The sequence below is a fragment of the Peromyscus eremicus genome, chromosome 4 (genome assembly GCF_949786415.1).
Source record: "Peromyscus eremicus chromosome 4, PerEre_H2_v1, whole genome shotgun sequence".
In the NCBI taxonomy this organism is placed as follows: Eukaryota; Metazoa; Chordata; class Mammalia; order Rodentia; family Cricetidae; genus Peromyscus; species Peromyscus eremicus.
Genome location: NC_081419.1, coordinates 103966384 through 103988408, shown reverse-complemented (window position 1 = coordinate 103988408; position 22025 = coordinate 103966384). Strand labels below are relative to the sequence as shown.

Here is a 22025-nt window from a genome sequence, read left to right as displayed (position 1 = left end):
GACTGACCCAGGGTGGTTCTGTGGACTCCAGGACGGCCAGAGCCGGAGCACATCCATGCTGCCGAGTTTAGGGGAGGACTCCAGGACGGCCAGAGCCGGAGCACATCCATGCTGCCGAGTTTAGGGGAGGACTCCTTTGTCTTCTTCAGTTGCCTCCAGGCAGCCTTAGCCCCTCCAATCCAGAATCAGTGTCTCCACTGAGCGGCACACCTGTTGCTTAGAATCCAGTGCTTTTTTAAGAACACGAGTTTGGGGTGACAGTCGGGGGACTGGCATGGATCTCAGTTCTGCTTCTGCTTTGCTTTCTGGCTTCAGGAAGGCTCCTCTGTAATGGTCGTGCTTTGGCCTGTAGAATTCTTGGGCCCAAGTGTGGCCAGGACATTTGAAGAGAGAAAAGCAAGGAGCAGTGAGCTGCCTGGGCTGAGCTGGCAGATCTAACTAGGCCGAGGCTCTGGGGAGGCTGGGCCACACCATTCTTCCAGCAGAAAGGTGACAAGAGCTGGAGGATCCCTCAGCTCTGACATCACCCCTTGTCCTGAAGGGAAGGATTACCGAGTGCAGTGCATCAGTGCCCTGGGAAGGACCTTGCCTAAACTCATGAAGGGGGGCAAAGACAGAAGCAGGGCTAACCCGGACTCCTGGCTCTTATGTGGGAGAAACAAGCAGATGGACAGAATTCTCCCCAAGTCACTCGAGGCCCCTCACTTGGCTGTGGCCACGTGGATGATCACAAAGCCCTTGATGTCCGGGAACTGTGAGCTGACGAGGTCCACCTGCAGCTGCCTTGGGCCACTCTTGGAAGGGGTGATGTTGAATTGGATCAAGGCCCTCTCCTGAGGCTGCAAGGTGGGCACCCTGGAGGCAAGAGCAGGGGGAAGGCAGACAGTCAGTCCTCTCTCCTTGAGTCTAGCCTGCCTGGCTTTGCCCGGATCCTCGGGTTCAAGAGCATTACCCTCGTCTATCGCTCACATCTCTCCCCTTCGGCCATGCTCTTCCCTCTCTGGTGCTGGCCCTGAGCGAGCCTTGCACTTCTCTCCTTGGCTTTTGGCTCTAGCATTCCTACTACCTTGCTGCCCTTCCCTTCCTAACACACAGGAACCAGAGCCTCCCCTTAAGGAGACCTTCCCTTTGCATCAGAGACCTGTGCCTGGGAACCCTGTCTTCCTTGTCTATGCCAGAAAAATGCCTCATGTTATCGTTATCATTTAGGGACCATTCCAAATGCCAGTGGCACCAAAACTTCTCCTTAACCCCACCCCACCTTCTCTCAAGGGCTGTCTCTGGTCCCCTAGAATGTAGGGGTTCATCCCTCATACTCTTCTCATGGTAACAGCCATCTTAGTGTCCCTAATAACGTCCATGTGGCTCGGAGCACAGATTAGTGTGACCAAGGAGTGTATTGAGTAGTGAGTAAATGCATGAATACATGAAAGAGCGGGTAAATGAGAGAGCAAAGTAAACAGTGGGTGGCTAATGAATGAACCAGTCAAAACTGAGCTGAGTGAATGAATAACCGATGAGCGAAAATATGAATAAAAGAGTGGGTAATGAATGAATAAAAGACAGCAAATAGGGCTGGAGAGTTGGCTCAGAGGCTGAGAACACTGGCTGCTTTCCAGAGGACCTGGGTTTGATTCCCAGCACCCACATGGTGGCTCATAACCAAATGTAACTCCAGATCCATGGGATCCCAGTGCCTTCTTCTGGACTCAGTGGGGACCAGGCACGCACGGCACACAGGCATGCATATAGCACAACACTCATATATAAATAAAAAAATTCAAGACAGCAAGTGAACATTAAGCAAGCGGGTAAATGAATGAAAATATAAGTAATATGTGTGAATGATCGATCTGCTAGGCAAGTGAAGTAATGGTTAAATGAATAAAGGCTGATGTTGTGGGTAATAGGTGTGTCCCCAAAGCCCAGAGTCTCTCCTGCTACCTCCTCAGTACCTGTTCTTGGCCCAGCCCTGTCCTTGTCAATCAACAGTCCATCACTTACTCAATACTGAGCTGTCCTTGGAGAAGGCCACTGCCTTCTACCATCAGCTTACAGTCCTTCGCGTTCTCTGAGAGGGGGTTGATCACCAACACTTCCACAGCAACTGCCACTCCTACCACTGCTGGGCCCAGCACCTGGAGAGGCAGCATCCGTGAGTCACCCAGCATCCTCTGCATCCCCACTTCCCCGAAGCCCATGGTTCAGGCTGGGCCAGAGAATGTGGCATCACTCGTAACCACCTCTGCCTCCACACACCCTGCGAGAATGCCACAGTCTTCTCCACCCTTGAGAGGTGAGGCTGATGCCCGAGGCTCAGACCCCAGTGTTGAAAACCCTCCATCAGCCCTGTCAGAAACAGGGTGGCATGTGGACAGGAGTCACCTTGATGGTGATGAAGTCCTCCAGAGTAATGTCCTTCTCCACCAGGAGCTTCTCTCCTTTACTGACAAGGCACATGGCAGCCAAAAGGATCTTCTTGTCCTCCGTCAGATCTTCTTTGTACTGAGAGTAAGATATTGTGACTGGGATCTTCTTCTCTGAAAGGCAGAGCATACAGGAAACTAAACCCAAGGCTCAGAGAGGGTGTTTTCTTACCCAAAGTCCCACAGCAAGAATCCATGTACAACTGGGTTCAAATCTAGGCCAGGGAGTATCAGGATACCAGGCTGTCACTCCAAGAGTGCCCAGACAGCTGCACGAACTCTTCATAATTATTCAAGATGGAAATGTGTGATACACCATCTGTCCGTCCCACCTGGAATTTATTGACTGTCTATTGGGTGCTTTTTAGATATCAGGTCCAGAGAAGAGAGATCAAACAATGGCCGTCAACTTTCAAACTCATGGGGGCAACTTCCTTGTAATGTCTCCAAGCACTGCTTGGCCATGAAGGGCTGACTTTAGTCAGCTGTGGCAGGCTTCACTCATATTCCCTGCCAGTACTCTCATACTTGAATTCCCATGGTCTAGATCTTCTGTGTGTGTCTCCCTCTCCCCAGCCACACACACCTTGCCTAGGCATTCTCTTCTTGCGGAGCTCACTACAAGCCATAGCTAACTGTTGGCTCTATTTGGATCTTTTGACCTCTATTTATCTCGTGTGTGTACATGTGCACATATGCAGTGAGTCCTCTTTTGCTTGCCCCGGGCTCTGTAATAATCTATTGTCCTGCCGCTTATTTTCCTTTTACTTCTGACCCCAAAAGCATTTGGGTTTTTACTTAGGGAAGATCCTTAAATGTCCCCGTTAGCTCAGAGTTTTGCATACAGCATGCTGCTCCTGTATGCCAGGAGGTTGATCTCTGTGTTAAGATGCTATAAGGCACATTCTATTGGTAAATTGTCACATGTTGTTTAGAGTCACTGAGAAGCTGGCTTCAGAAGTGTGGTTGTCCCCTTCCCCATTTCACACACAAACATGTTGGTCTCAAAGTGTCTTCCAAGGTCTGGGGATGGGCTGCTCTACTTCAGTCTGTGACAAGGAGGGGGAGGGAATAACAAAATACCCCAAGAGTGAAACACTGTGTCCTTGAGAAGAGCTGGAAGGCAAACCATTTCCAACTGACATTACCACTGTTTATCACACAATCTGAAGGAGCCTGAAGTGGGAAAGAGACATCACAAGTTCAGCCAGGGGACACTCAGTCATGGAGAGAAAGCTCAATCGGGAACTCACTTGTCAGCCTCAACCTCCCCGGTTAGTTTCTGTTGGATGTTGTGAGCACCAGAATTGGCCATAGTCTCTTCAGCTGTAGCTTTGTTCTTTCACTTGGACACCTCACCAGAGGGGACACTACTCTGTCCTGACTCTCTTGATTGGGGATTCCAGCTGGCTGCCTTAAAGGGGTTTTCCCAGTTGATTTCTGGTGAATGTTTCAAACTTTTTTTTTTTATTTTAAAGTTTCATTTAATGTGTGGGTGGGTTTGGCCTGCACCACTTGCATGCGTGGTGCTGGTGGAGGACAGATGGCATCAGATCCCCTGGGTCTGGAGCTACAGATCGTTATGAGCCACCAGGTGGGCTCTGGAAATCAAACCTGGGTCCTCTGGAAGAGCAGCCGATGCTCTTAACTGCTGAGCCATCTCTCCAGCTCCTTTGCTGGGTTTTTGTGAGCGCTCAGTTTGAATCTCTCTCTCTCTCTCTCTCTCTCTCTCTCTCTCTCTCTCTCTCTCTCTCTCTCTCTCGATTACTTAGTAAATTCACTCATTAGAACAGAAAATATGTTATAGTAGATCATTCCCTGAACCATACAAAACAGATTCTCCCTTGTTTGCTGGGCTCCCTTACATTACTGGGTTATTACTAGAAGAATCCTTGCTACAATAATAATAATTTTGGAAACAAACTTTGATTAAAGGACTAGGGTGTACTGGGAACCTAGAAGCACTTTCATGGATGAACTAATAAAATCCTTTTAGTTCATGCATAGATGTTATAACTATTATCCCCAACTTACAGTAATATAAAAAATAATGAAGATGTGGATAATATATGTTCATTAGATAATTAGGCCAAATACTTTATATTTATCATTTACTTCTTTCCTGGTCATAGACCATGATTCTTCAAGAGTGGTCCTGGGACCAGCATCATCAGAATCAACTGGAAACTCATTGGAATGCAAAGTTCCATCTTGGAGAACCAACGTATGCTGCCAGTGATGCACTTGGGCAGAGTGTTGGTCCCAGTTCAGACCCTGAGGAAGCTGGCCCCTCATGAAGTGCAGGTCCCCAGTCATGAACTCCATTCTCAGTTAAGAAACACTGAGTCTCTTTCCCTCAAGTAGTGATTCTCCACAGCACCTCAGCCAGCCGGAAGTAATAAACAGAGACTGAATATCCATCCAGCACAGCAGATACCCTTTCTTCTCAAGCTCACATGGAACATTCACCAAGACAGATTATACTCTAAATTCATAAATAACATCTTAATAACTGTAAAAAATAGAAATAATGCAGCGTGTGTCCTCAGACCACGGGGAATCTAATAGAAAACAATAACAAAGAGAACTGGAAAATCCACAATGCTGGGGATTAGGGGATATGCTACTTTACATAAAAAAGATGAGCTTTGCTACTTAACTCAGGCTGGCCTTAAACTCATGCTCTATCTGCATAAGCCTCCTGACCACTAGATTAGATATTTGTTCCACTGTGCCTAGCTCAATACACTTCTGAAAGAATATGAGCCGAAGAAGAAATGACAAGATAAAATTTTAAATATTTTAAACAAAATGAAAATAAAAATACTTTGTGAGGAATGTCGAAAATGGTGCGTAGAAGGAAATTTTTAGTGTGTGTGTGTGTGTGTGTGTGTGTGTGTATGTGTGTGTGTGTGTGTGTGTGTATGGCAGATTGAAAATTATTAATCTAGGTATCCACAGGAAAATGGAAAAATTAAAGCCAACATATACCAGAAGAAGAGGAGTCTAAGAGCTGGCCTGGTGTCATGGGTCTACAACCATCGCTACTTGGGAGGCTGAAGTAGGAGGACCACAATTCAAAGCCTGCTGAGCCTACAGGGTGAGTCAAGGCTAGCCTGGGCAAACTGGTGAGACCCTGTCTCAAAATAAAATGAAAACGTGGAGGGGGCAGGGATGTTACTCAGGGTGAAGAGCCTTCAAAGCATAAAGCTCCACACTCAATCTGCAGTAGAACAGCAACCAACCACCAGACAAAGAAAAGAAGAAAGGAATCATACAAAAAGAGCACAACACAAAAGAAAGAGAAAGGGAATGACATTAATTAGGGTGGAAATCAATGGAAGTTAAAGCCAAAAAAAAAAATAAATCAGTATTGAAAATCAACCAAGCCTAAAGCTGGTCTTTGAAAAAAAAAAAAAAAAAACCTTGATTTTGTTAAAAAAAAAATTAAGTTCAGTAAAAGGATACCTATGAAGAGCTTATAAAGTGAGCTATGATATACTAGGAAGAGTGCACAGCGTGGCGACATTTAATTAGAACTGTGCTTTTCACAAGGCAAACAGGCAGGGAGCGTTTAGAAGGGAAACCTGTCAACAGTTTGTAGGTAGGTGGTGAGATGAGAGGCGATTTTCTTGTTTGCTTTTGAGTTCTTTAATGAATATGTATTATTTTCAACATGAAAAAAAACGCTAAAAGCCAGGAGATGTTAATTTATTCCAGTACAAAGTGTTATTTTGTGATTTGGATTTTTGTGACAAGAAATGACAAAAAGAGCTAAAAAGCGTGTGGTACCTCCTTCGTGCGTTGTTAGCCTGTGTAAGCCCACGAGGTGTATTTGCAAGGGACAGGTCCAGAGGGGTGACAGCGATCAAACCCTGTTCAGCTGTATCCTTAGGATCCAGACAGGGGTAAGAGAAGTGAGACAGACTGATGATACGCACAGACGTACACAACGCACCTGTGTATTTAGAGAATTAGGAAAGACACGTAAGGACAGAGACAGAAATGGGAGACATACATACAGAGAGAAGAGCGACACACAGCTAGGGAGACAGAAAGAGGGACGACATGTGCGAAGAGTGAGGGAGAGACAGAACAAGGAGAGAGACGAAGTGGGAAAGGAAGGAGGAGCAAACAAACGGGGCCATCTGGGTAATCACGCATAACGCGTGATGTGTTCAGGGCTCATGAGAAACATCCCTGACTGATGGAAAGAAAAGCAACAGGCCAGTTGAAAACCATTCAAACCCTTTCTAAAGGCCCAGGGCCTCGCCATTTCACAGTGAAATGCCAACTGTGGCTTTAGGCTAATGCTCCACCAAGTGAGCATCCCCGGCATGGCATGAACCATCTCCTGTGCAGCCTGGAGACCAAGGCTGAGTGCTGAGGTGCTGGCGCTGGCGGTGTTCCAGGTGCGGAACCCTAGGCCCTCTCTGCCCTGGGTCGGGAGTTCCTCCAAGCCTGGCTGCCTGGGTTCGGGTCCTGCTGCCGCATGTACCAGGTGTGAATTTGAACTCTGGGTGTGGGTCTACTTCTCTGAAGGATGGAGCCCTTGCTGGTATCTAGGATGTGTGTGGACTTTGGAAGAGTGACACAGAGCACGTCCTGTATACTATGACATGCTCCCGGCATGTGCTTATTTAGTCTGTAAATAATCACTTTGGTTGTGATGACTAGGTGACAGGTCACCTCACCCCTAAGGCCAGTTTGCCACTGGATGACTGTGGGCTTGTGTTGCCATTACAGTCAAGTGAGCCACGCGGTCATGATTTCCTCCCCTGACCTTCAATTTTCTTATCTGTAAAGTGGGGGCAAGAGACAGGCACTGACATCAAAGCTTCGGGCTATCCTTCCTGGAGATGAACGTCAATCTGGGAGTCTCCCTCACTGCTGCCCATCCCCCAGTCGACTTGGAAAAGGAGGTGTATTGGCTTGGCCAGGTCCCACTAGGCCACCCTGACCTTACCTTCTTGTGGTCCCAGCTTCACTGTGTGGGATTCACGCAGGATCTCTGCCACGGGCTTGCGGGTATAGAGGATGGTAGCACCACTTAGATTGACTCGGACCCGCTGGGCCCTGGAGGTGAGGCTGGTCAAGCACAGAGCTAGCTTCAGGTCCTGGCCGAGCACTGGCGGCTCCAACACTTTGAACTTGCCAGTGATGCTGGGTTTGGTGGCCGGTTCCAGGAGGTCATCGCGCCAGACACCGCGCACACCGGCCCTGCGGATCCGCCTCCTCCTCCCCCAGGCTTCGATGCTGAGCAGTTTCTTCACAGCTTTGCTGTACACTTGCCTCTCCTTCCGGGACCCTGCAGGGCATCCTTACGTCAGACACAGGCAGCACACTCTCCCTCAACCCAGGTCCAGACTCTGTTGCTCTGGGCAAACCCACCACTAGTCACCACTTTATATTCCCATGAGGGCTTGAAATGGAAGCTCAAGAATCATAGGGAGCCCTTTGCCAAATGCCCATGTTCGCTTCTCTGTTTAAATATACTTTACAACAGTTGCTAACACATCAGGTCAGGAAATTTCACATAAAAATGCAGGTTTTCAGCATCTCTGACAACTGGGTGAAAAGAAACTCATTATTGCCATCATGTAAGGGGATGCTGATTTCTTCTCAGGCCAAAAACCATCCCAAGACTCCACATTCTGAATTCCAGAAAGTCTCTGCAGATGGCACATCAGCTCTCCCCACCCACTGCCTATCCTGATGCAACAAGAGGACAGAAGGGTGGAGATTTCTGGCAGAGATGGGAACTAAGACAATGCTGGTGCCCGTGAGGTATGGATGCTCGAGAGAGTCGAGGCGAGGTTTGGGGTGTAAACGTGGAGCATCCTACCCACAGTCTCACCAGTGTTAGGGTGCCTCAGATTGTCTGGGCAATACCTGGAGGGCATGCTGTGGTGGGTACACCAGCCCTGGCGGAGACATCCAAAACAGACTCACCCTCCTTCCTATAACTGTTAGCATCCCTGCTCTGGTTTGTGCTCAGGAAGCAGCAGGGACAAACTCTGATTCCAGTTTGAACCAGATCTTAATCACTTGGCAGCATGTCTTAACAAACATAAGTGACTGGCCGTATGGGTCAGATTACCACCCCATCCAGGGACCTGCTGCCCTATGGGAAAAGGAGATCGTCAGTGTACAGTGTTGGAGGTGGCGATGAGGAAAACACCCATCTTGTTTTTGGGCCCCAACAAATGCAAGTTCTTCCGTAACCAGGGACTAGGGCTGTGGCAGAGGACTGGAAGGTGACGGTGACAGACTCCAGTGACAGCTACTGTTGTTTGCGCTGTGCCCAGTCCCTGTTTCCGACCTGTGCCATTGCTACCTCCTGCTCCTGTCTCCACGATCACTCGGTACAACTGTTAACCCATGTGCATGCCTGTGCAATCCTTGGCATATGGCAAGCGTTGGAGGAAACAACACTATTCTTGCTGTATATGGGAAAGCTAGCCCAGAAGAGGTGTGCAGCGAGCAGAGAAGGCAGGTACCGGCAGCATAGACAGCGCCGAACTGCAGCTACTGCGGCCATCCTCACATTTGGAGGGGATCCGGCTCCAGATTTTCCGTGGGCCTCCTACAGCCCACAGACCATCATGGGGAGGCTGATAAAGTCTGTTCCATGGCGCCCACCTTCTGGATACTTGTAGAGGCCTGTGATGTCCACCCGAGAGTCACTGCCTACTGCCTTGGTACTGATGCACCTGCCGATCTTCTTCGTGTCTGAGTACACGCGCTCCCGCCTCTTGTCCTCATGCCACAGCCAGGTGATGTAGTCTGCGTTGACCTCGGCAAAGACGAAGGGGCCATCGTGGGCTAGGTGCACATCACCCTCACGGATGGCGGTGACTGAGGCAGGGCCGCACTGGAACATGCCTGGGCAGGAGAAGGAATAGGATGAGCAGTGTGCTGCCAAGGGGGTCTGGGCCCACCCAACGATCCCTACCTTCACTCTCTTCTTGGGGTGTGGCGTCCAAAACCTGCCAGCCATCATAGGAGGGGCCCAGGTCCTGTCGTGCAAACCAGCTTTCATTCCAGACATGGAAATTCCTGCCAGAGACACACGGGCAAGGCGGCTGTGTGCATACAAGAGGCCCAGAGAAGGGAAGTCCCTACTGCAGACCAGCCAGTGTTGGGGCTGCACCCCATGACCCACTCATTCACTTGCTCTGATGGACACATTCACATTTGTGTGTGCATGATTGTGTGTACACATACCAACAACCTGCCTTCAAGATACCAGAAATACAGCTGTAGGTAAGACCAAAGATCTTGCCCCCACGCAGCTCACACTGCCTGGCTAATGTAAGTATGTGTGCGTGTGCATGTGTGCATAAGTGTGCATCTTGCATGTTTGTATGTGTGTGTGCTTCTATGCTTGTGTGTCTGCATGCTTGCATATTTGTGTGTGTTTATGCCCTTGTGTGCCTGAGGGCTTTTACGTTTGTGTGTGCTTGTGTGTTCCTGCACCTGCATGCATGCAAGTTTGTGGGTATTTTTGACCTTGTGTGTATGAGAGCTTGTACGTTGGGGTATATTTGTATGCCTGTGTGTTTGCATGTTTTTGGTTTTTTCATGTGTTTATACATCTTCCTACTTGTATGTTGGTGTATGTTTTGTTTCTGTGTGCTTACATACATACATACATACATACATATATATATATGTAAGTATATATATGTGTGTGTGTCTGTGTGTATTTATGTGTGTGTGTGTCTCTCTGTGTACCAGTGTGTGTAAGTATGTGCATATGTGTATATCCTTGTGTACACACGTGTGTGTTTTTATTTTAATGAAGATGACAGGAAGACAGGGACCCGCAAACAGTAATAAATACTGTGCAGAAAATGAGGGGCTTATACCAGAGAACGGCTGCTGGAAACATGCTGGAAACCTACTCTAGGTAAACGACTTCTAAGATGAGGCCGATATTCAAAGGAATCAGCCAGAGAAAGACTGAAGGGAACAGTATTCTGGGTAGGAGGAATAGTGTAGACAAAGGTCAGGAGACAGGAAATTGTACTCAAGAACTAGGAGATGTGTAAGTATCTTGGGAGTGATAAACAAGAGGGTAGGTAGGGTGTGGGCTGTGCAGACATTATGTAGGCCCTGGTGAGGAGGTCTTGACTGTTTTCAGCTTCCTGTGCTCACAGTGAGAATATGAGATTAGGAACAGTGGTGTTACTTGCACAAGGCTACACGGCAGACAGGCAGCAGAGGGAAACCAGATCCTGCTTTACTGAGCTGGTGTTAAGGCGGCAGTGAAATCCTCTGGGGAGGCCGCTCTCACTGAAAAATACATTGGTAAACATCTGGGGGCCAAGGGAGGTGACAACATCAGGAAGAGAGGTTTGTATAAGGAGAGGAAAGAAGGATCCTGTACTCAGGACTGGACTGGGCAGCCCCTGACCCCGATGCTCAGTGGCCCAGGACCTACCACATGCTGTCTTCTGTCAGGTCCTCCAGGGTCCGTCCAAAAGAGTCCACATATTTGTCCACACTCAGGTTGCCGTCAGTGTCATGGGCTGAGTTGAAGTTGGACACCACCCTGGTTGCGATCCCCAGGCACCTGAGGACTGTGGAGTAGTGGGTCAGAGGGAGGTGCCCAGCTCGATGCACCCTGCTCCGCCTCTCGCCTCAGTCCCTGGTCTCTACTGTGGCTCTCCTCTCTCAGAACCACCAAGTCCTCTGGAGTCTCTCAGAGGGCTTTGCTGGAGATACTACTGTCACCCTTGTCTGGGTAGGGAGGTTTTAGGTCCACACAGCAATGCCATGAACCTTTCTGAGGGGATCTGACGACCACAGGGCTGACCCATGACAACCAATGAGATCGAGGCAGAGGGAGGATTTATGCTAAATAAAAGACCAAATGCCAAAGAAACGGACTGTTTGTTTTCTCGGTTCTTTAACCTGATTTCTCTTTCCTCTTCATTAATGAAAACTGATCGAGGTACATGCAGACCTATGCAAACACATGCAAACCAAGGGGTGTACGTGTTGCTGAGAGGCTTTTCTTCCCCTACCTGTGCACATGACTCCAGCAAAGACCCAGCACTGGCCGTACTTGACTGGTTTGTATCTGCCCTTGAACCACTTCTGCAGGATGGCCACACTGCCACGCCAGTTCAGTGGGCTGGTGCCACCGCCATATTTGCCCTGCCATTGGCCTTGTACCACACCCCGGTCATTATTGCTGTTCACCTGGGCAGAGAGGGTGTGAGTCAGTCACTGGGCTGGCATCTCACCTTCATTGTCAAATCATCTGCATTTGGAATCCCAAGTCAGTGGGGTCGCCAACGGGTTTAAGTTGCCTGAAAGTTAGGGCACACTGCTTTCTTATAATACCACTGTGTGTGTGTGTGTGTGTGTGTGTGTGTGTGTGTGTGTGTGTGTGTGTGTGTGTCTAGAATGTACAGCATATGATTGGCATGCAAGAGGCCTGGAGTTTGATCTCAAATGCCTCCCCAAACACAAAACTAAATAAAGCCTATTTTTGGGAGACCTTGCCTTGGAGGAGGCGGGAATGGGGGTGGGCTGAGGGGGAAGGCTGGGGGTGGGAGGAGGGAGGACAGGGGAATCTGTGGTTGGTATGTAAAATGAATAGAAAATCTCTTAATAAAAGAAAATTATTTTAAAAAATAAAGCCCATTTTTACACAACTTATAATTTTCAATTATCTTCAATTTGGATAGTCTGTTGTCAAAAATCATCTACGATCTGGGAGCATTTCCTGCTTTAAATATCTGTATGTTAGTTAAATTTGGGGCTGCCTGTGGTACTGTAATCATAGCGGTAGTCTGGTGCCTGCTGAACGCCACTCTGTGTCAAGCACGGTCCTAAGGATTTTACGTCAAGAGAGTTAACTTGTTTTAAGTCCAGTGTAAGGTCTTTTATCTTCCTGTATCAGCTGTGTCCCTTTTCCCCAGAGGAGAAAAGTGAAATTCCAAGGGATTAGGGGACCTGCCTAACTGGGTTAGCAAAGGGGTGATCCCTGAGTTCAGGACTTGCTGTGACTTGCAGCCCGGGATCCTTCACTGGTGTTGACTCTGACTCGATCATCACTCTGAGGTCTTGGGGGACCAAGGTTATCTGAGAAATACAGCTTTACTTTTAGAATCCCATGACCTTGACACCCACATGGGATTGAGGCTGCTATTAATGAGAGACTCTCTCAGAGGACCAGGAAAGCTGCTGTGAGATTGTGTCTCCTGGAAACGACGGGGAAGCTACACCCATGATACTTCAACAGTATGGCTGCCTAAACAGGACCTGAACTACAACCCCCATAGACATGCTAACTCAGAAGGGGGAAGTGATGAGACCGGGAGAAATGGTCTTCCCCAGGGGTGAGCTCCCTAATTTGTTATACAGTACCAAGTGCTCAGTCCTAAAATCATATACACACAAGTAACACTAAACAGACTAAGCAGGTTGCATTTATATATTTAAATAGTATGTATTTTAGCACCACACACACATACACACCCCAATAACAATGGAAGAAAAGAGACTATGCTTTTGAGAGGGAGCAGGGGCAGTGGTACATGGAGGGACTGGAGGGCAGAAAGGGAAGGGGTATAATGATGTAATTGCATTTTAATTAAAGAAATAAAAAAATAATAGAAAAATAATAGGCTCTCTTCCGGCCTTTTGTGACCTGTAGCCTCCAGCTTATGATCAGTTAAAGTAAATACTGCTTCCCTGGAGAAGTGGGGCCTGGGCCCATACATCTTTGCCTGAAATGTCCTGGGACTGCTTTGACCACAGAAGTGAGATCACTGGCCAGTCCCAGTTTCCAGTCCCCACCAGCCTGGAGGCCTGAGTGAGGGTAGGGAAGTCCAGCAGGCATGGCATGGGCAGGAAACAAGGAGCCCCCAACTACCAGAGCTAAAGGCTTGAGATAGATGACTCTAGCCAACCACCTTGGGGATGGAGCCACAACCATCCAGGAACCCCCAGCAGAAGCATCCAGGAGCTGGGGTAAGCCAGTCCCATGGTATCCTGCCAAATTCTTGACCTACAGAATTAACTGTAACACAGGGTTTGACAGCACAGACTTTGGGTGTGGTTGGTTATGCAGCAGTACGGAAAGCAAGAGGTGACTTGGTAAGATTCTTAGGGTTTGGTGCTGGGACTAGTTTGGGGTATCCTTGAAGGAAGGCTATGTAAGGATGGTAGTGGCCTCCTTACCATAGCACTGATGATTCTGGTAACATAGACTGGGTCATGGCGGTGGGACACATCCGTGGCTGGGTCATCCTGGTGACTAGGACTTCGGTCCAGGATGGAGAGGCAGATGTTCAGGATGTCCTCTTCAAACTGCTCCCAGAAAAGCTGTACTCAGAGGCCAGGGTCTTATCCGTATTCTAGGCCCTCCCGCAGCCCCACCTGATCTGTGGCTTGTGTTTGTATCAGTTTGCACCAACTCCCCCTGGGGACATTAAAAATCCTTCTTCAAAGGATCATCTTGGAACCAGAAGCTCAACCTTCCCAAGACTCCCCATGATGGTCCTTGAGCCACATACCTACTTTACTGACACACTCCTTCGCACTACATGTTTCATGGACGTTTGGACCAGTTGATTACATTTAACAACTAGGATTTTCCATTCAAATTATCTCTGAGAATCTGGAAGGTTTAACAGCACTGGGCTCCCATGGTAGGAAGATGTTGTTGCTAGGGGTGGCAACTCTTTAGATGGACCCTCAACTTCCAGTGTATTATCCCTGACCAGTCCCTGAGCCCTTAGTGCTTTTGACCCCCAGCCTGTCCTTAGTCAGGCAGTCAAGTCCCATGTGGAGTCTCCACCAGCAGAGTCCTTTAGCAGACCCCATGCTCCCTTGATTTCTACTCTCAGTTGCTTGGGCTGCTCCCTATCCTGCCCACCCCCCTCCTGCCCACCCCCCTCCTGCCCACACCCCTCCTGCCCACCCCCCTCCTGCCCACCCCCCTCCTGCCCACCCCCCTCCTGCCCACACCCCTCCTGCCCACCCCCCTCCTGCCCACACCCCTCCTGCCCACACCCCTCCTGCCCACACCCCTCCTGCCCACCCCCCTCCTGCCCACACCCCTCCTGCCCACCCCCCTCCTGCCCACCCCCCTCCTGCCCACACCCCTCCTGCCCATTTAGGTCTTGCCCAACTCTGCGGACCCGAACCTACTATCTATCTTCCCATATGCGGTTCCTTTCACCTTCTCCTGTGCTGCTTTTGCTTCATTCCATACACCCCCCATTTTCTTCACCCACTGGGACTGGTCTTGTAGCTACAGTCAGCCATATGTGTGTAGGTTCTGTATCCTTATGTCTGAATTGGATATATGTATGGTTTTTTCCCTTGTCATTCCTTGAACAATCAGCATGACTGTTTAGCATTTCCACTGTTTTGGTTTTTTTTTTTTTTTTTTTTGGTTTTTTGAGACAGGGTTTCTCTGTTTCTCTGTGTAGCTTTGCGCCTTTCCTGGAGCTCACTTGGTAGCCCAGGCTGGCCTCGAACTCACAGAGATCCGCCTGGCTCTGCCTCCCGAGTGCTGGGATCAAAGGCGTGCGCCACCACCGCCCGGCTCCACTGTTTTGGAAGTGACCAAACACACATGGGTATCCAGGCCCCACACAAACCTGTCTCTTCGAGAAGGGACTTGGGCGTCTGTGAGTTTTGGGGTCTACAGTGGGGACTGGAACCAGATTTCTTAAGACATGGATGGGCTCTCAAAGCAGTCTCAGACCAACAGTGTCTGCATGACATGTTTAAAATGCAGATTCCTAGGCCTGGCCCTACAGCTGCTTAAATCAAACTCTCTGAGGGAGGAACCTGGCCACCTGTGATTTTAGGAGATCCCCTGTGACTCTGATGCATGCTCTTGCTTGAGAACCACTGATTGAAGCTATTTATATTTCCACACAGAACTGACTTTTAATTCTAAACAGTATCCAAAGTAGCTCCCCCTTTCCAAGGGTCCAGGATAGGCCTTGGCAGTGGGGGTAGAGGGGTGGTATTTGGATGAATGAATGAATGAATGGATGGATGAATGGATGGATTTGCCTGCCTTAAGTCAGCCCAGCTTGCCCCTCCTAGGAAGAGGTGGGTAGACAGAAGTCTCCCAGGCTGCCTTTACCACCCCAGCCCTGGGCCACCCCCTCTGGTTGTGCCCCTGAAGACCTGCCCGTAGTTCCAGCCCTGGGCTCGGATGTGCTTCTCCACGCCTCGGAAGATGATGCCACTGTCGTTAAGCACGTACTCTTGCCTCTCTTCCTCTGAGTCCAGAAACACATCGTCCTCTGAAAAGCAGTCAGCAGGCCATGGGGGCTGGGGCTTTGTCCCTACTGACCTGGGAAGGGCTTAGCTGTATGAGAGAGCCTGAGGGCTGACATGATCAGGACAGGGAAAGTGGCTTACTGGCTCCATGCCCCTCTCTGCTAAGACATCTTTTCTAGGTGGTTGTTTTCCCCCCAAGCAGGGCCTAACCCTTTCAATCCTGATCCATCTGATGTCCCACCTTGATGCCAATAGCATCTTATAGTTTCTAAACATCAATAAGGTCCTGATCCTAGCCACCTCCTGCCGAGGCCTTGTCATGGGACTAGGTTGCTGCACTAGGCAGATGAATTCCCACCTCATCTGCAAGAGTTAGGCACTGTTATTATTCCCACCTCGCAGGTGTGGAGACAGCCTCCTTCAGGGATGCGGCTTAGAGCAGCCTGACCCGCCCCACATGCATGGATGCTCTCTGCATCTTAGAGCAGCCTGACCCGCCCCACATGCATGGATGCTCTCTGCATCTTAGAGCAGCCTGACCCGCTCCACATGTATGGATGCTCTCTGCATCTTAGAGCAGCCTGACCCGCCCCACATGCATGGATGCTCTCTGCATCTTAGAGCAGCCTGACCCGCCCCACATGCATGGATGCTCTCTTACCCACTCTTGAGCTTCTCCTACTTTTCTCAGCCTCCGTTTGACCTCCTGGCTTCTCACATCAGAAGCCTCTATCTTCCTGGCCCTCTCACACAGGTTCTATTGTCATGCCTGATATTGTGGGACCTGTATCTGGTTCCGGCTCTTGTCTTCCTATCCCTTATCTTGCTTCTAAGGCTCCCCCCCCCCCGCCCCCGCCCCCCCCCCCCCCCCCCCGCAGATAGATCTGCCTCTGGGGACATGGACAGACGTACCACCTCAACTTTCTTTTAATATTATCTGGGGGGGTCTGTGAATAGCTAAGAAAGTGCCAAGAAAATTGATTTTTTAGAGTTAAAAATAAATTTCAGCAAGTAGGCTAATTCAGATCTTCCAGGGGACCCTCGGTCTCAGTTATGGAAGCTCCTACCTGGGCACCAGGGATTGAACAGGAGAATAAAGTGGCCCAGCCTGCGGTCACTGTGTTTCCGGCGGGAAGAGGCCCTGGCACTCAGCAGGTATCGGCCAATGACTGCATTGGAAGGGCTCCCAAGGCTGACGGTGATGGTGTTCTCTGTCTGTTCCCCCTTTGCAGCTGTCCAGATGTCACCTATTTCTAGCTCTGCTGTCTGGAATATGGCTTTGGTGTGGAGAGCCTCAGATGCGTGGGGCCCTGGCAGGGAGGAGAAGGGATCAAGAGACTCTGCCATTAAATAGATTGCTTTAGAGAAGCAGAAGTGCTATAGGCCTAGAAGCCCAGAGTTTATCCTCCGAATGCTGGAAGGCTGTAAAGGGAAGGATTGGGCAAGCTCAGGGAGCCCAGGGGGAGAGTGGACACCTCCCAGCAGCCTTGGCTCTCAGCTATCCCTTGGGCAAAGGAGAAAGTGACAGCTAGCCTCTTCTCTGGCTGGAAAAAAGAAAGGATTTAGGCTCCTAAAGTGCGTGAGTATTTTCCACGACCATCAAGAGCCCTTTACATACATGGATTCCTTTACATACAGAGGGCTCCAGAAAGGTTACCTCACACAGCTGGCTGCTGTGTACTGGTGGCATTTTCCACCTTTCCCTTGGAAATGATCAGAAGCCCACTTCCCAGGGACTCGCTTCCCTCCAAAGCCTGGGCTACTAACTGAAGAATCTCAAATTACTGGTCATAAAATCAGTAGTCTGGGGACCACCAGGGGGTCCGGCAAGGCCAGTTACCTGTCTCCACAGTGAAGATGAGGGCCTCCTCGCTGTCCAGGACTCCACTCAGCTCCAGGGTGAGATTGAATAACTGGCCCCTTCGAACCACCAGCTCAGGGCAAGGGTAATCTTGGGTGTGGTGGGCCGCACCATTTTCTGAATGCTGCCAGTCCACCTTGGTGATTCTGACCCCTGAGCAGGGAGAGGAGAGCAGTGAGCTCAAGCTTCTGAGGCAACTCCATCTGTCTCTGTCTGTCCTCCATCTGCTTCACCCCGTCAGCGCTGGTCCGTCTCTTTATGACATACCATTGGTTCTCGTCATCAACACCACTTAAATTCTGTAGTTCTTAGGCCTCGAATCCCAGCCGAGGTAGGTGGATCTCTGTGAGTTTGAGCCAGCCTGGTCTACACAGCAAGCTCCAGGCCAACCAGAGCTACATAGTCAGACTCTGTCTCAAAACAACAAAAACCCCAAGCCCCAAACAAACAAAACAAGCAAAAAACTCACACAAACAAAATGCAAAAATCTGAAAGTTGAAACTAGAATGCAGTTTCTTGTTCAGATTCACCCGAGAACATGGATGTACCACCTCAACTTTCTTTTGCTATTGTCTGGAGGTCTGTGAATAGCTAAGAAAATGCCAAGAAAATTGATTTTAGAGTTAAAAATAAATTTCAGCAAGTAGGCTAATTCATATCTGCAGAATAGACCAATGCCGAAGACTGGTGACATATTCTTTCTATCAGCTTGCTGTCTGGGTGCCAAGATAGATTGGTGAACAAGAAAGACATGGTGCTGTCTTCAGTGATTGTATGGTAAAGCTCAGTGCTCATGGGTGGGGCCTCTGAGTCAACTACAGTGACCAGAGCTTGACTTGACCATCTATTGGATGAACTACTTTCTCCTTGAACTGTCTATATCTTACTTTCCTTCTCAGTAGAATGGGAATAATGATGCCATTGGAGCGGTTCTCAGGACAACTTCTTGTCATTTAGATCACTCAAAACATGAGAAATAAGTATTCATCGTTATGTTCCAAATGAGCAGGTGCATCACCTGAGTGGTTGAGTCCACACTTGGCTAATTACTATTTAGACACATGCTGTCAGGAACACAAGAGCTGAAAGGACAAGGACAGAGGGGCCTAATGAAGTCTAAAGAGTGACAAACAAGATGTCTTTGGGAAGGTGGCATTGAGGCTAAGTCTTCAATTGGTGGGGCCTCTCTTGGGGAGAGAAGAATGATGGATCTGACCTTGATCCCAGAATCCTCATTCTTTGTCTATTTGAGGTCGGTTCATTTAGGTATTGCGTGTCATACTGAGTACTGGGGTACCCAACAGCCTGTGGTGCTTCTGACGTTTAGGGAAAAGCTGCTGTGAGGGTAGATTGTTACCAGCAACAGCCCACCAAAACTTGGAGGGGGACGAGGAATGGGCTGTGGTACTTGTATATCCGTGGGCACTGTTGTACAAGTACATTCCTTCTTGTATCCCCCCTCTGCTTCCTGTCCACCACAAGGGGAACAGTCCTCTTCTGCCACACATTCTTGTCACCAAGATGTTATGCTCAGGCATGTGTAGGGCCAAACTGAATCTTCTGAAACATGAACTTAAAAAAAAAACAACCCTCCTTCCTTTATGTCAGGTATTTAGTGACATTGCTTGAATAGAGTTCGGTCTCCACCACGTCCCACAGGAGTAAGTCTGCATGGTACGTTACATGTCTCCTGACCAGAATGCCATGTGTTCTGATAAAGCTGTGACAAGCATTCATATACTTAACTATGTTGAACTAAAATTGATTTCTTATTTACTTTTTTATAGTACAATTGGAATATAATAATTGTGAAATCATAACTGGAGCCAGTAATATACATCAAATCAGTTCCAAGAAATTAATGACAAGAAAGCTGATGTATTAGCAATCTGTGGCTGTTTAACCAGTTTGCTAACCTCAGAGTTTAAATGAGGGAAACCAGAATTGCTATGCCATCCTGGGTGCCAGCTAGGTTTTTGTCAGCTTGACACAAACTACAGTTATCTGGGGAAATAGAACCTCAAAGAATTGCCTTCATCAGCTTGGTCTATGGGGCATTTTCTTGATGGTTAATTGATACAGCAGGGCCCATTCCACTATGGGGAGTACCATCTTCAGGCAAGTGGGTCTGGGCTGTATAAGAAAGGTAGCTAAGCCCGCCTGGGGAAGCAAGTCAGTAAGCAGCATTCCCCTGAGATCTCTTCCTCAGTTTCTGCCTTCAGGTTCCTGCCTGGAGCTCCTGCTCTGGTTTCCCTTGATGAGGGACTATGACCTGGAAGTGTTAGCTAAACAAACCATTTCTTCCTTAAGTTAGTTTTGGTCAGCGTTTTATCACAGCAACAGAGAGAAAATTAAGACATGTCCTTTTCTGTGAGTCAGGAGCTTGCTCAGTGCTCATCTGGCTACTGCACATCTGGAGATCCTCCTTGGCTCAATCACACATCAGCTGGGCTGTATTTGTCTAAAAGCCTGTTTGGGGATAGAGGACCCACTTCCAATGCACTTAACTCACATGGTTGAAGTCGATCTAAGTCGAGAACTTTAGTTCTTTTCCACATGAGACTTTCCTTGTGCCTAAGTGTCCTATGACTGGGGACACCTCGTTTACCTCTAGGCAAGTGATCTAAGAGACTAAGGATGAAGCTACAAAACCTTTTGTGTTGTGACCTAAGAAGTCTCACTCTGCTATCACTACCACATTTCATTAGTTATGGCAGTTACAAAGGTCTGCACAGATTCAAGGAGAGGAAACATTCCACCTCTTGAAGAAAACATATCACTCATAGTTTTTCAAAGAATATAGAAGGTAAGAAATGTAACAATATGATGTGAAATTGAACTAATATTGTTATGGGTTAGATATAAAATGTCCCCAGCTAGTGGTGCTCTTTTTAAAGGTACTGGAAGCTTTAAGAGATGGGTTTTAGGTAGAGGACATAGGTCACTCTCTGGGTGGGATGTGAGTCCTTGGGAGAGTCTTGTCCTTCTTGTGACTGTTTCCTGTCTTCATGAGGTAAAAAGCTCCTCCGTCACATGCTCAGGCACCATGTTTTTCTGCCCATGGTCTAAAGGACCATGGCCTAAAATTGCTAAAACTGCCATTCAAGTTACTCTCAGGCCTTTTGTCATAGCAACAAGGAATGTACTGATACAAATATCTTTAAAGAGCTATTTCCTGCCTAAGGGTACCTGGGATCCTACTTCTATTTTGTTTGGTGTATACAGCAGGCATACACTAATTGTGGGCAGAGACACTGAGTAGGTTTTATTTAGTAGGATTTCCTATGAAACAAGTAGTTTTCTAAGTACTTTTTAATTTTATTTTAATATTTTTTATTATTGTTTAAGTGCACTTGTACTTTGCTATGGGTGTTAGGTCTCCTGAAACTGGAGTTACAGACAGGTGTGAGCTGCCATGTGGGTGCGGGGAATTGAACCCGGGTCCTCTGGAAGAGCAGTCAGTGTTCTTAACCATTGAGCCATCTCTCCAGCCCCCCTAAGTATTTTATAAATGTTATCTTCTTTAGTCTTCATTAACCATTTGAGGGATGTTTATCTCAACTTTACAAATGGAAACAGGAAGAGTCACAGAACTTTGTAAACAGTGGAGCTTGGATTCTGGCACTTGAGTCTGTACTTGCATAGAGTCCCTATACTCTGCTACCTTTACTTTTGATCCCACAAGCATCACAGACCCAGAAGTTCAAGACTCTAAAACACAAGAGGAGCCTGTATCCTGGACATTGTAACAGTGGTTTGTCAAGGGTCATGATCTGAAGAAGACAGATATGGTGATTTGAGTGAGGAGTACCCCCTAGAGTCTCAGGCATTTAAACACTTAGCTGCCAGTTGGTGGCACTGCTTAGGGAGCATTAGGTAGTACAGTCTTGCTGGAGTAGTATGTCATTGGGGACAGGCTTTGAGATTAAAAGCCTTGTTCCACTTCGAGATCACTCTCTCTGCTTCATGCTTCTATTTGAAGATGTGAGCTCTCAGCTTTCTGCTCTGGCTGTCATGCCTGCTGCTGGCTGCCACACACTTCTCTGACATGATGGACTTCTATCCCTCTGGAACCAAAAGTCAAATAAACTCTTTCATCTATAAGTTGCTTTTGGTAATGGTGTTTTGTTTTTTTTTTAAATCACAGCCACAGAAAAGTAACTAATACAGAATAACTAATGCAGAAGTTGGTACCGGAGAGTGGGTTGCTGCTGAGAAGAACCTGAGTATGCTGTTGTTTGGAAGAATGTGGAAGTCTTTGGAACTTTAGACTTGAAAAGCTGCTGAATGTGGTAAGCAGAGCTTTAGCTGTTTGAATAGGAGTCCTGAAGATAAAAATACTTTATAATAAATAAAGTAATGTGGACTGTAGAGGCTTAGCTCAAGAGGTTTCAGAAGAAAGTGAAGATTTTTAACAGTAACTGGGCTAGAGGCCATTCATGTGATATTTTTGGCAAAGAATCCAGCTGCCTTCT

At 48.1% G+C, this 22025-nt stretch overlaps 1 protein-coding gene across 1 annotated transcript in view; it reads right to left on the bottom strand.

Annotated features, from left to right (window-relative positions):
• Nucleotides 1-612: 612 nt before the first annotated feature.
• Tgm6 (transglutaminase 6) overlaps nt 613-22025 on the bottom strand; it is an 85794-nt gene continuing 64381 nt past the window's right edge. Inside the window, exons 2-13 of the mRNA XM_059258940.1 lie at nt 17530-17774; nt 16757-16999; nt 15594-15712; nt 13626-13754; nt 11459-11636; nt 10873-11011; nt 9382-9485; nt 9069-9311; nt 7393-7734; nt 2386-2540; nt 2005-2138; nt 613-855 (exon numbers count right to left, since the gene is read on the bottom strand). Coding sequence (XP_059114923.1) covers nt 702-855; nt 2005-2138; nt 2386-2540; nt 7393-7734; nt 9069-9311; nt 9382-9485; nt 10873-11011; nt 11459-11636; nt 13626-13754; nt 15594-15712; nt 16757-16999; nt 17530-17774 — 2185 coding nt within the window. The 3' untranslated portion in view covers nt 613-701. The remainder of the gene's footprint in view (nt 856-2004; nt 2139-2385; nt 2541-7392; nt 7735-9068; nt 9312-9381; nt 9486-10872; nt 11012-11458; nt 11637-13625; nt 13755-15593; nt 15713-16756; nt 17000-17529; nt 17775-22025) is intronic.